Source organism: Ptiloglossa arizonensis, chromosome 9, assembly GCF_051014685.1.
Source record: "Ptiloglossa arizonensis isolate GNS036 chromosome 9, iyPtiAriz1_principal, whole genome shotgun sequence".
NCBI classification, from domain to species: domain Eukaryota; kingdom Metazoa; phylum Arthropoda; class Insecta; order Hymenoptera; family Colletidae; genus Ptiloglossa; species Ptiloglossa arizonensis.
In genome coordinates this window covers 4267339-4281903 of record NC_135056.1, presented here as the reverse complement: position 1 = coordinate 4281903, position 14565 = coordinate 4267339, and the positions used below count along the sequence as shown (strand labels likewise).

Genomic DNA, 14565 nt, shown 5'->3' with positions numbered 1-14565 from the left:
ATTGTTTGTACTTTGAATATTATTCTTTTAATGAAATATATTTCTTTTATGGAAATCGTGGAGTTTAATCTCGTAGTCGTGGAACTACGGAAACATCACATCGTGTTTTCAAGTTGTGATTCAGCCGACGTTGTACGACATCTAGAGGGGACCATTGAACGAACACTTCCCAGAGAATACTATTGTATCTGTTCCTTTTATGAGGTTGACGATTCGAATCACGTAAATTCCGTCGAAAAATTCCTACCGTTACCAGAACACGAACCACTGAAACTATGTACATACCTCCGTGCAACGCATTTCGTATTAAACGTAAAAGAGGATACATTTATTTATATTATTATACATACGCAGTAGGTATGTATGCTTGAGAAATTTTCGTGCAAAGTTTGCCAGAAGATTTCTCTGGTTAAAAATAAAACGAATATGTTACACAAATGTGATTCGATAAATGTTTCGTTGAGAACTTATAACAAAGAATACAATTGCACAATAAATAACATTTCAGTGTTAATTCAACAATGTCCTAAGTGCTTTCATATTTCTATCCGAATGGTTGAATGGAGAATTCTTTTTAATGTCACTGGCAAATGATTTGTCAATGTTGATGGTAAATGTACGATTGTTCAATCGTCAAAATGATTAGATACAATTTATGAGTTGCTAACACATAATACACGATAAGTAAGACATTGATTAAATGAAAACTACCCCGGTGGTATAACAGTTGAGGAAGACGAATCTCTTACATAAATGATTGGATACAATTACATGAGTTATCAACACATAATAGACGATAAGTAAGATATTGGTTAAATGAAAACTACTTGCAAAATAGATTGGTCAAGGACGACCAATTCACTAAGTCACCTTACACTTCTAAATTTTTATTCCTAGAGAACTGTAAAAGAAAAAGCCTATAATGTACAAATACAAACCTGAAAATAATTAATTGAAACAATTTTCTTGACGAGACTCGACGAAATCGTAAAATATATCAACCATAATAGCTTCATTATTGTGTGGACTTCAAATTGGTATCAATCGAGATGGGTGACGTTTCGAAATGCAAAATTAAGTAATAGTCTAACATTTTCCCCATAGTTTTGTTACAACTGTGTTAACGAAACATTTTTTTAAACATTTATACGTGTAACATTTTATTTTTATTTTTAGTCACCGAACATTTTAGTAATGCTTATTTAGAAATTCGTCAGGCATCGAATGTATAACACGCTGTGCATACTATAGCAGTAGGGACCACACTTTTTACAAGGTCACACTCAAACAACAATTTTTGTCTCATTTTTCAGGTATATAGATTTGTAGATTATAAAAACTATGAAATTAAGTAACGTTATAACTATGGCTAATTGAAGATCTTTTAGTATTTATTTTGTGTAAAATAATAACAAATTAAAATTTTCTGTCTACAATTGATTTATTTTACATTCATTGCATATTGTTTGCAAGAGACTTTTCGTTCTTTCTCTAAGGAACGATAATTATATGTAAATTTACGATGATCCTTAATAGAATCGTCGAGTGAGATATTTAATATGCTAACAATGTGAGTAATAATTAATATTAGTGAACGCTATTAGCCGGTGCAACCCACTTATTAATGTACTATACGAACGTTATGGTAATATATTCTTACATTCGTTTTTAGTGCGTAAAATCTAGGTAACCTTTGTTTTAATAATCTTTTACCCAATAATAGAAGCGTATACGTACACAAGGAGCTTTATCAAAAACATACCTAATTATCTCTTTTGTCGTTAAAGATACAAAAAAATGTTCAAAACAAAAATTCAACATTTTCATAGGATAATAATGAAGTGCGGCGAAACAGTTTGCAAAAATCTCTTTTTTTGGGGTAATAGTTAACAACTACAACGACGACATCAATAACAACAACGGCAATAATTATAACAACAACAACAACAACAACAACAATAATAACAATAACGCGCGCGCACAAGCAAATAAAATAACAAAATCTCTCGCACCTGAGTTTTCTGAGTGATGGCTAAGGCGAACTCTTCATCGGGAGCAGGATCCTCGGGGATCATATTGGCACCCCCAGGTGCAGTACCGTAACCGGTGGTACTGTTAATGACCCTGGGCGGACCCCCTATCGAAGGTGGACAATTACTAATATACCCGCTTCCGGTACCTTCACGTTTTCCTGGAACAAGTGCAAGAAGACACATGTTACCGACATTCTAATTATTATGTCATTCTATATGACCAGAAATGAAATTTAAACTTTCGTACGTGTTGCATTTCTTGAGGGATCTGTCAAGTTTGAAGCCCTACAAATTAGTACGATACTTGAAACTCCTTTTCGAAAAAGATATTGAACATATCAATTTCAAACCTTTCGTCGGGCTATTAGAATTTTGTTAAGTATACGTAATTGATTCTGTTGAAGTAATACATCATTGCACACGATGCATAGGAAAAAAATGTACGTCCATGTTTAACATGACAACTCTTGTTCTGGTCATCCTGAACAAGTGGATCAGAGAGACACTTATTGTACATCAATCTGGCCATCTTTGGAATTAAAGTAAGTAAAAGAACTCGAAAATTTTAAAAATTACAGTATGTACGCAAAATTCATTGTTTCGACAAATTATGTACCTTTTTCAAACAGCCAAAGAGAAATGAAATATTTTTACAAATTTTATATTTCATACGAGAAAAAAGTTTGGCGTAGCGTGTTAGAACATATACAGAGTTCAGTTTTAAAGACACATGAAGTTGTCAACTTCTGAAATTTCATCATATTATTTTCAAAATATTGAGTTTAAGAGTCAAATCTTTAAGAAAATTGAAACAAAAATCAATTTTCTTTTACCACCAGATGGATGTATTTTATTCGTGATTTTGTATTTTTTGTACATTTCGCATTGTCTAACAAAAATTATGTTTTTAATTTAAGCAAACGATTTTATTCTAAAATTTGTAAATTAAATACGTGTTTGTAGTTGGATTATTTTTCTGCATTTCAACATCTTGTTTCTCTATTTAAGAAATAGAGAATATGTAATCTACAGATTTATGATCTCTGTTTTTCAAATACAATAGAACATACATCATTACGTTTTTTCTGTCTACAATTAAATAAATTATAGCCTCCATAAAAAAAAAGAAGAAAAAACTTTTGCGATAATCAACATAATTTTTTATATTATAATTCAGAGATAAATTACCACCAAATGATTAGATTATAATACAGAATGAAAATTTATGTTTACTTTACGAAGATAAGATTGTATCATTCGGTAACATGTAGTATTACTATAAAACTGTTGTACGCACGCAACCCCCTGAAGTTGCAAAATATAGTTTATACTACATGCAAAATGTATTAGGTCACTTTGCAGTCTTTGCATATTTGACTGTACAAACTTTTGGCCCAATGTAAGCGTACGTAAACATAATTTTACTAATTTAAACCATACGACGTACATCGTTATCTTATATTCAATCTTCTACCAACGTAACGAAAATTTCTATTAAACATACACTGCTTTTTGAATTTGATAACGAGAACATACGATACTATTACGGGTATCGACATTTACCATTTAAAACTAAAATCTTTAACAAATGAAACGTAGGTATTGAAATTCGCACTGGACGAATTTTGTTAAAAGAAATTGACCGATTTCTATAAAAAAAATCGTACAAGATGTACACTCTTTGAATGGTTAATATTCTTTGCGTATTCGAATTGAAAACAATTTATTTAAACGAAACTTAAAAATGACCTATCAAATAATCTGATAATTTACAGCACCATTCGCAGAACTTTGTAAAAAAAAAGACAGTCGTGATAAATGAACGAGCGGAACGAATACGTTTCTTACAAAAATATTTCGCCGTTTTTTCATCATCTGTGTAACAACCGTGCTATCACACGATCTCTACGTTCTTCGGTGCATAATGGTCTCTTAACTGGTGCGCATATCAATTACAATGCAACTAGGGGTGCAAGGACAAACGTCGTACGAATGCAATTAACGATACCGCAACATTTGTACTGGATAAACCAGCGACAGTCTTTACGGAATTGTCGCGTTTACGCGATACATTTGTTAAGTCCTTCGTCTCGATTTATGTTCTGCTACCCGCAAACGTCGTGTGGATTTCGAGCGCGATTTCGAGATCGCAAATGATTTCGGATATCAAGACCTTCGTGACTCAAACCTCCCAGGAAATTGATGTCTCTCTTCACGATGAACATCTGGTCAAGAGAATTAAGATCCTTCTTCGTTATTTACATTACCAATTTTCAAACAAAATTTTTATATTCTCATCGTCCTTCAGAATTTGAAAACAAAGAATTTGTATTAATCAGTTTTCGTTCATTTTCTTGTTAAAATCTATGATGAACGTGGCACGCAAGACACATTGCACGAACAATACTATTTTTAGATAGTTATGTATAGATTATAATTATAGGAGATATCATTTTAACCGTTTTTATGTTATATTTTAAATTTCTTACGCCATTATTATACACAAGGTGATCAAAAACTTCAAGAGCTTATAGCACTCGTCAAGAGGTACAAAAAATGTCTAACATATGTAAGTTCCACAGTCAATCTTTTCGATATCATAAATCATAAATGAGTCTCTTCGTAGTAAATTGAATGTAAACAGAGGAACTGGTTTAGAAATATCGGTTTAAGGTTGTCAATATGAGACCATTAATATCAACAAAGATCACTCCATAAATGCAAATAATACAAATCTTCGGTACCTATTTATTACTGAGTGTAATAAGGGTTACTTTCGGGTTATTAACAATATCTGTTTATTATTCTAATGTGGAAGTGGCAAATATGCATTTTGTGTATGGACTTGCAAATGGAAACACTTCTTTAGCTCGCCGTTTGTATACGAGTACCTTAATCTACAAATTTCGTTTTCGAAATTATTTAAAAAGATCCATCAACCTTTATACGAATTTGCTTCTTCCGTGTTTGGTTGATTCGCGAGATGTGAATTCAAATGGAAGGAAAACACATCGAACATTTACTGTGACAAGAAACGTTTGTATCATTAATGAATTATGTAATCTTAGTTGATGTTAGTGATCCCGCGTTAACATCCTTGAACCGATGTAAGAGTGAACCGACTCCTGTTTTGTATTCAATGTATTGCAAAGAGACTCGGTTCGTATATAACGAAAATTAAATTTACACCAAAAGGATCGATTGTTGCAGCTACGTTGATTAGACATTTTTTATTCCTCTCAATGAGTATTATAAGTCCTTGAAATCTATAATTCTTTTTCCAACCAGTCCATATAGACACAACTTTTATATTTATAAAATGTTTTATAAGTAACTTACATCTACTACTAATATTAACTATTGTTTGATCGATAGAATAAAGTTACCAATTTATATGTTATTTTATAAATAAACAATTTACTGACAAGGATCGTAACCTTGGATCGAAACGTTAAACGTTTCATCTGATTTCTTTGCACTTGATCGGTCGCTAACACCTTCTAATTTTTAATTTATCCTGATCTCGATTAATAATATCACAAATCGTTTTAATAATACAAGCATTAACACTTATTACACAATTACAACGATTTCGTTGCATTTTATGTAGATTTATTTGTATATATTCATTATTGAATTTGCACTACATTTTACACTCCATATATAATTTATTGAATACGCTTTTCGTTTAATTTAGAAATCATTGAATATGTAAAAAATAATTTCAATGCTTATTTATAATGAAATACAATATAAGAAATATTGAAATTTTAATTAATTTCAGCTAATAACTTTGATATATCCTGTTATAAATACTTTTTGAGTGCTAAATTGTATAAATTATGATAATTAACTAATAATGGTAAATACTTTTTATTAACTGAACCGTTGAAATAAAATTAATTGCTACAACAAGATACTCCACGTCCGAAAGAATAAAACGAACACGTGTATATTAATTATTAATGCATTTAATACAAAACTATACTCTGGAGCGATAATTTTAACACAAAAAAACGTTTCCGTTAAATGTCAGTAGACACGCGCCATCTACTATACTAAAAAGAAGAATCAGGAACAATCGAGGACAAGACCTTGGCATTCTAAGCACCCTTTGCATAGAAATTGATACCGCACAACCTTTCCAGGTGCTGTTGAGCCTTTGTATTTTAGTTGCAGAACTGCATTTTCAAGTTTAAGGATACAAAACAATTAATCTCGCCGTATTTGTAATAACATTGAAAGAAAAGAACTAGAGAATAGAACATGACAACAAAATCACTATATTAGAAAAAAGAGAGAAAAAAAAAAGAAGAATTCCTTTAATTTCGACATGTTTAAATAAGATTCCACTTTTACTCGTTCTATTTTACAAACAAATTGATGTATCATTGCACTCACATGAAATTGAAACATATCTACGTCCGGAAATAAAGAATTTTTAACGTAGAATCACGCGGGCAATACTTTAACGTATAATTTTATACTTGAGCGTATAATTTCGTAACAATATTTTAGTTAACGATCTTTCTACTATCCACGATGGTCACAACGCTAATATCGCGTGATTGTAACCGATTCCTTCATGATTCACGTGGATATTTCAAGTCATATTGATCGGACATGATATTAAATCATGCGCTTTCCACCTCTTTCATAAATAGTTACATGTTTACAATACGTGAACCGAATTTGTATTCTTTCGAGATCAACATCGGTTTATTAGTTATTACTTACTACCAAGCATCTAGTACCGAGCGTTTCGTTGAAGCTGAATTCTTTCAATGCGAATACCAATTATGTATTAAATAATCGTAATAGTAATAATAATAATAATAATCGTCATCATAATCATAATAACGGTGTCGTTGCTTTCACCAGCGCCTGATATCTACTTGATATCTGGATATCCTCATTGCCTTGTATTTTCATAAATAAAACATTAGTTTTCTAATGCGTTAAAAGTAAAATAAAAATTTTACGTTAGGAACGTTGGCAGCATATTAATTTCCTCGAGAGAAATGGAAATACCTCCTCCCAATATAAATTAACGGAAAATCTAACAGGAAATACAAATAGATTCGGTGAAGGGATAATTGTTAAAGCTGTAAATCAAAGAAGAGAAAGGTGTGTTGTAAATTTAAGACTTTCGAGACGAAATTCTTTCAGCTGTGTGCTAACGCGAAACATTCTCAGTTACTGGAGAACAAGTCCTTGGATCGTGAGAAAAACGTTATTAATTTCCCATCATCGTGTGGAAAAAGCATTCGAGTAGCCAAGTCAAGTACAATAAAACTGAAACGTAGTTCGAGAAACTCGTAATCTCCGTGATAGTAATTACTGTGGCATTGTTCTAAATGACTGTTCGCCGGGCTCATCCGCAGTATTGTACCTTTTTTCAAGGATGTTCCCCGCTTCAGATGCTTCGCCATGAAACTGGAAAGTAGCTGCATACTTTTCTTTCGAGCGATTTCTTGCTCTTCACCCGGACACTCTCTCCACGGTCACTTTTATTTCGATAAACTTATCGACCAATGACTTCGATAACAACCAAACCGCAATCCTTTTCCTGATCACGCGCAAAACGTATCAACGATCTCTGACGGAACGAATCGCAAACCATAGCCTCGTATCCCGTTATGTTTACTGTTTTTAGTAATCGAACGAAGGATTTCCTCGAATTTCTTTCGATCGAAGCAATTTGTAAAATTCCGGTGAAACTTTTGCACAGAAATAGCAAATTTAAATAAGCAATACCACGTCCAGCGTGAAAAGATCACAGGATACACGAGAAATCATGCGTTTACGTAACCATTTCAAAGAGAATTGAGAATAAAGGTAACAATATTTACAACGAATGTATCGCAACGAAGTTCTTCTGGTGCGCGATTGTTTTTCAATTTCAAGTTTTGCTAATTTCGATGCGATCGAGTATAAAAAAAGAAAATTGATTTTAAGTATATGCTCTTGATAGAATTAGTACTACCGAGACGTATACACAAGATTGGTGAACGTGAATTCTGAATTCTGAATCTAATTAGATAGGAGAAATCAAGTCTTTGACATCGAATAGATTTGTAAATGATAAAGTGACTTTTGAAACTTTGGCGATGTTCTTTCACCAGATAGATTAACGAAGTATCAACATTTGGACAGTCCCTATTTTAAAGTCACTCAACGTTAATTCTTAGACACGAAATTTAAGAAATCCACCTTCTCTGTGCAAAACATGGAAATCCAAATACGACGATGAACATTAAATACCATCACTCTATGTTACCAAATAGCTAACTCGTATCAAAGAAATATCAACAACATGACCATTATTACTTCAAAGTCACTCAACGTTAATTCTTAGACATAAAATTTAAGAAATCCACCTTCTCTGTGCAAAACATGGAAATCCAAATACGACGATGGACATTAAATACCACCACTCTATATTACCAAGTAACTAACTCGTATCAAAGAAATATCAACAACATGACCATTATTACTTCAAAGTCACTCAACGTTAATTCTTAGACATGAAATTTAAGAAATCTCCCTTCTCTGTGCAAATCATGGAAATCCAAATGCGACATTAAACATTGAATACCACACAGATTATCGAGTAAAAAGATTGAATGGTCGATCCTCTTGTCGAGATAATCGTAACAAGTGAGAATGAAAACTTTTACGAAAATTCGTAATCAGGCAGACGATGACATCGTAGAACCACGAACACGGTCCTTTCGAAACGAGTGCCGTTTCAAACGCAACAATTGTATTTCATCTTTCGTCACTACACTGGAAGGGTTAATCGAATTGGCCGTATCACGATTAAATTCGTTATCGTAATTTCGGTTGCCGGCAGGAATACACTGACGTTTCTCTGCCGGCACACGGAGTCACACTGAACGCGAACAAATTGTTGTTGGTACCGCGAATGGCACCGACCATCTGTACTTCTCGGAAATTACTGGTTACGTTCGCGCTTGCGCCACCCCTGTCGCAAGTACAGGGGCTACAAACTGTACCGTTAATTTAAGATGTGTTTGTTGTTGAAAATCAAAGTATCCATCGGAGTGACTTCATCCGTCATCGCGGTATTCTAATTTTACAACGTCGAGTATCGTAATGAACATCAGTGCTCGCTACAATGCTTCCTTTGAGTGCACACGTTGAGTGCCGGAACATTTTTGTGAAATGTAAACCGGAAAATCGTTGGTAATTTCAAGGTTTCCAGTTTAATTCGTATCGTTTCTCGGCGTACGTATCTACCGAGAAGTAAGTGTATTCAAATGTCGCGCGTTTATCAAAAAATTATTGTCACGAATTTTAGAACAAAAAGGTATTATTTACCGATATATTACGTGTCAGCTAACGTACCAAAGGGTTACATGATAAAGGTTTTCTGTTTTATAATGGTTCAAAATATTAACAATTTATATACTTTCCGCGTCGGAATAGATTCTATTTAAAAAATTGCAATGTATTAATGACAAAAATATGACGAGCTTTTGACACACGTTCTTTATAAAACATTCGTTTGCTTTGCAACTATGTAAAAGTGAGCAGAATCTTATTTGAATAATAGATAACGAATAAAAGCTTTGTACAACTACTTATTTACAACGTTTATTCGGGTACATTTTTATTCATTCAACGAAAAATATAATTGGATTGTACAGTTTAGATTGTAAATTTTATTCGTTGGTTGAAATTTTTATCTAGAAAACAAAAAATAAATTTTGCTCGTTTCTCTGACTGTACAATGTCTAAAAGGAGAAGGGGTTCAATTGTAAGCTAAACGGTTTGACACCTTACGTAGAAATCGACTCACATCTAAAATTTCCTAATAGTATAGTATTTATTGAATATTGTTCGGTATAGTTGAAACATTCGCGAGTGTTGCAGAGATTTTCGCCAAAATTGTGTTGATACTTGAAACGATTAAGCGTAGATCAGAAAGGTATGTACAAAATGTATCGCAGGAAGTGGGAACCGTTGTAACAAGCGGAAACGTCCGCCTAATCGCGTTGAAATAAGAAAAGATGTTCCAGGTACAAACGTTTCCGCGAGGAACTTGGGGGACAATTCATCCTATGCAAACATTAATCCTGCATATAGCTATAAATATTAGACTTGTTAACAATTTTCCAGGTTTTTCACAATTATGTACAATATAAAACGTGTCACAGAAACGCTATATTTCACAAAGACACAGTTCTCGATTTTCAATTTATAGTCTCGTGTGCAAACTGTGAATCAAAACTCACAAATTTCGACCCGTTAATAAACAACCATTTATATGAAATGAATAAAATAATCGATACTAGAAATTCAACAAAATTTAAAACTCTGCAGAAATGTAGAGATATGTAAGAGATATTAATAATTACTCTTGGAAACATTTTGTTTTCATATTATCATGAATATCTACAAAATCGTAAAAAATACCGAAAAAAAGTATAATTCAGAGATTTCTGATTTCTGATATCCTACATTGTAGGATGAAAAGAATTTTCGAACAGAACATTTTGTATATCCTATGCACGCCATTGTTAATATGTTTTTTTTGTATATAATGTCGTTCATTTACAATGAGAAAACACCTACTTACTCAATAGCTATATTCGTTTGTAATCAATAGCAGCCCTCACGAAGTGTACAGATTATGATTAGAGATGACACGAAAACAAAAGCGAGTTTTAAATTTTGTAAATGTTCTACACTTTACAATTCATAACTTTTACTTATCCATCTGTATACCAATAACTTTTGTTCAATCTTTCGAAATTCGAATTATTTTCGCGTTGCTCGGGCATAGAAAAATTCATGTATAGTGCAACGTTATCGTAAAATTTGACGCTTGAATAGAAAAATGGAAAGCTTGTGAACGTATTTACAGAAAATCATGAATGTTATTTCATATGAAGAATTGTTGTTATCACGTGCACAGTCGCAAAGTGTTTGCAACAGCACGTAGCGGCTCAGACCTCGAACGTTAATGTTCGTAAACAGTGACCGATGCACCGTTGCTTAACGGCACTGTGCATATAATGTCGTCAGACAAAATTTTCAATCATTTACGCGTCTCTATATCGACTGAACTCCGAAACGTGTTTTAAACTATAGACTCATATATGTTATACCTCCATTATATATCCTAATTGTGCATTATTTATTAAATACAATACAAGATTTCCAAGGAAATCGTGTGAAGCGCGATGTTCGGATAATTGATATTTCGTAGAGAATAAAAAAATATTTTACTCGTGTTCGGTCGTAAATGTGAATAGCCAATGATTTATGAACTATTTAGCAATAAAGTTTAATTTTACGTAGCAATTAGTTTAATTTTATTTAGCAGTATGTTTTGTTAATAACGAGTGGCTTTACCAGATAATTGATTATCAGTGACTTAACTATTCTTTGAGATTAGACGATAACTGAAGTAATGGCTACGATCTTTCAGCTTTGTAATTGCCTAACCGGATTATAAATTCCATCAGATGCAGAACTATGTTTTCCCTTAGACTGTTTTCAACACGGAAAATATTTCGAAATCGTTTCTTTCGGATTAATTTTTTTATTTGAATCTTTTTACTGTTATGTTACTTTCGTTTTGAATTTTACCAAGTAAAAAATTCGTTTACAAAGACTTGAGAGCTCTTAATATTATCAATTGCCTATTATCATTTATCGATAATAATTCAAATTATAACACGGATACCTTCAACCGCAAATTAATTATTCTACTGTAAGAAGTGATGCTTTCTACAGAAACTTAATTCTTATGTAAAGATTATTAATTTAATTGTTAGTTATAATTAGACAACACTAAATCGAGCATTACATACGAATTGCAGCAAATATATAATACAACTACTCGAAGATACCCATACCTGGAATAGTATCTAAAGTAAATAAACGATTTAGTATCGATACGATTTCAAAGACAAATCGAAAAAAAAAAGTAAATGATTCACATTACCTGGAAATTTGTTGTAATTTCACAATGGCTTCAATGGAATACGATTTGTATCGATCTATTCGAGTACCTGCGTGAACATCTGCAAACAACTCAATATATAAATCGAAAGGGCGGTTGACTCGGTGAACGTCCGAATAATATTTTCGAAAGATAAAGCCGGCTGTTTGTAAACACGAGTGTTTGAAAATTAGAGGTCCCGAATGATTGAAAGCTTTTGTAAACGGTATCGCGAAATGACTAATGGTGGTAATGTAGCGCTCGTCAGATTGTGGCATTGCTTTCAGGCTACCAGTTCGTCGTCGACCTCTCCTTCTCTCTGTTTTATTTGTTTCGTGGCCAACATCTGTCTTACGCGCCATACCTTACTATGCCGCATTACATTGCCACAACCCGTACATAACATGCCGATCCGACGAGTCCAACTTTATGGTGCAAGGTGCACCGTCTGCCTGGAGAATTTCAGAGAATTTCTCGGAGAAAAAGCGCCTCAGGGGCGTATCGTCGATTACACGTCGCCCCGCCTCAATTAAACGCAACAGTAATGTTTTCTCTTCGCGAAGCAACGAGTGACAAACGAATCAGTGCGCTCTCGTATACGCGCTTCAATTCGACAAATTTAGATTTTCTTACTGAAAATAGTTACGGAACTTTCTCTATAGTATACGAAACCGGAACAATTGAAAAGATACTTATGTAATAAGTTCTCACACTTGAGAACTGATAAATAAAAGTTTCAGTAGTTCCGAATCAAATTTGCAAGAAATTTAAATAAATGTTCTTGCGTAAGAGAAAAAGATATTTTTTCTTCATCGATGGTGAAATAGATGATTTTAATTAATCACTTAAACGATTATTTAGGTAGTATTTTTTATATGTAGTTACAAGTTTTCTGTTCAATACTCCTTACTGTATATTTTTTTTAGAAGTTCTTAAAGTGAACATTTGTTTCCGTAAAAGTACTAGTAAACAGATATTTTTCAAAAGAAAAGGATAAGTAAAAATAGATTTAAACAAAAGGGTCCATTGTTTTTTCGATCTCGGCATAAATTATGTCTAATTTTGTTTCAATTTTTAAAAAGAAGAAAATTGGGTTTCTCGGAAATCATTAGTTTGTATGATCAATAAATTGTAGTACGATCTGGTAGTTACTTGAGAAAAAGCGAAAAATACAGGATCAATTTTTTGTTTCGTTAATTACAAGAATGAAACCACTATAAGCGTATTTGAACATAAATAAGTATCACTATTTATATCAAGCGAGATCGATATATGTATGTTTATTTTCTAAGATAACGCAATAAGTTACGGTATTATAAATTTTAAAAATCTTACAACTTAATAAGATTGTCAGAATGACGTCGATTAGGGTAGGATTTCGTGTAATGAGCGCAGCACTATGAACACGAATTCCTAATGCAAACAATATATATCAAAGCATTCGCGATTACTGTATCTTGCAATTTCAATGAAACATATCGGGGGTAACAAGGTCTGTTGTCATAATAATTTGATAATGTCACAAAGGGTCTAGATAACAAACTTTTTATACATATGTAAGTTTAGTTAAACAGACGCATACTGTAGTCATACTAGTTGCTAGAATTATTTTTCACCAAGACTATACGATTAATAAAAAAACAAATTTATTCCATAATCTGTTTCATCAATCATCAACTTTATATTATTTATAAAAAGATTCAAGGATCTGAAGTTTCACAATACATAATCTCTAGAAGTATTGCACATTCTAAAAATATGGGAGAGTATCAATATGTGAAAGAGTATGCATTAAAATGTCGACAAAATTTCGTTTGAAAGTATTTCAAATAAAATGATAAATATTTCTAAAATAAAATACCGTTCATCAGAAAACCTAAAGGTTTTGATATGTTAGTTTTTGTAAACATTGTAACTCTTAACGATAAGAAAAAGAAACATTTCGAACTGTATAGAAAATTAACTCTTAACGAATACCATTACGAATACTATTGTTCAAATTAATCATTTAATTGTTTATTTCATTTATTGTACAAATTTTTCTATCCTTTTGGAATAAATAATGAATAATAACACTTGAAAATTATGCGAATAGAGTATCATGGACTAAATTTGTCAACTAATATTGTATTTAATAGTTATCTACCTTGTAAACCAAGTATTTTTTAAATACGAATTGTTATAAATATAGTACCAGGGATATTATGGAAAAATGAATATTATATCAAATCGCCGTATCTAACAAATTTTGTGAAATTCATCTTCTCGAGGAAAAGTATATTTCTCCGCCAGTCTGTTTCCATATATGCAGGTATGTTAGGAGACAGCACCTTTCACAGAGTTAGTGAAGTTCTTTCTGAAACCTGTTCTTGTTTTGTCGAAGGAATCGACGCCTTGACTAGCTTCCTATCCTGAACTTATTTACATATTTATACAAACGTGCGTGTGAGACGCGAGGGGTACGTATGCACCAGTTTACTTTCCTGGACCAATGTTAGCAGACTACGTTTCTAAAATTACTCGCTCGACTATTTATTTGTTTTCCTATTTTAACTT

At 32.5% G+C, this 14565-nt stretch overlaps 1 protein-coding gene across 6 annotated transcripts in view; it reads right to left on the bottom strand.

The window, feature by feature from the left end:
* Positions 1-14565, bottom strand: part of LOC143151292 (uncharacterized) — a 38273-nt gene that overhangs the window by 20836 nt on the left and 2872 nt on the right. For 3 of the 6 annotated variants that reach the window (XM_076320291.1, XM_076320290.1, XM_076320289.1), the window contains exon 2: positions 2013-2191. In XM_076320291.1, coding sequence (XP_076176406.1) covers positions 2013-2075 — 63 coding nt within the window. In that variant the 5' untranslated portion in view covers positions 2076-2191. Of the gene's footprint in view, positions 1-2012; positions 2192-7425; positions 8838-12012; positions 12137-14565 lie in introns of those variants that run through there. The other 3 variants (XM_076320292.1, XM_076320285.1, XM_076320288.1) reach the window with 3 other exon arrangements.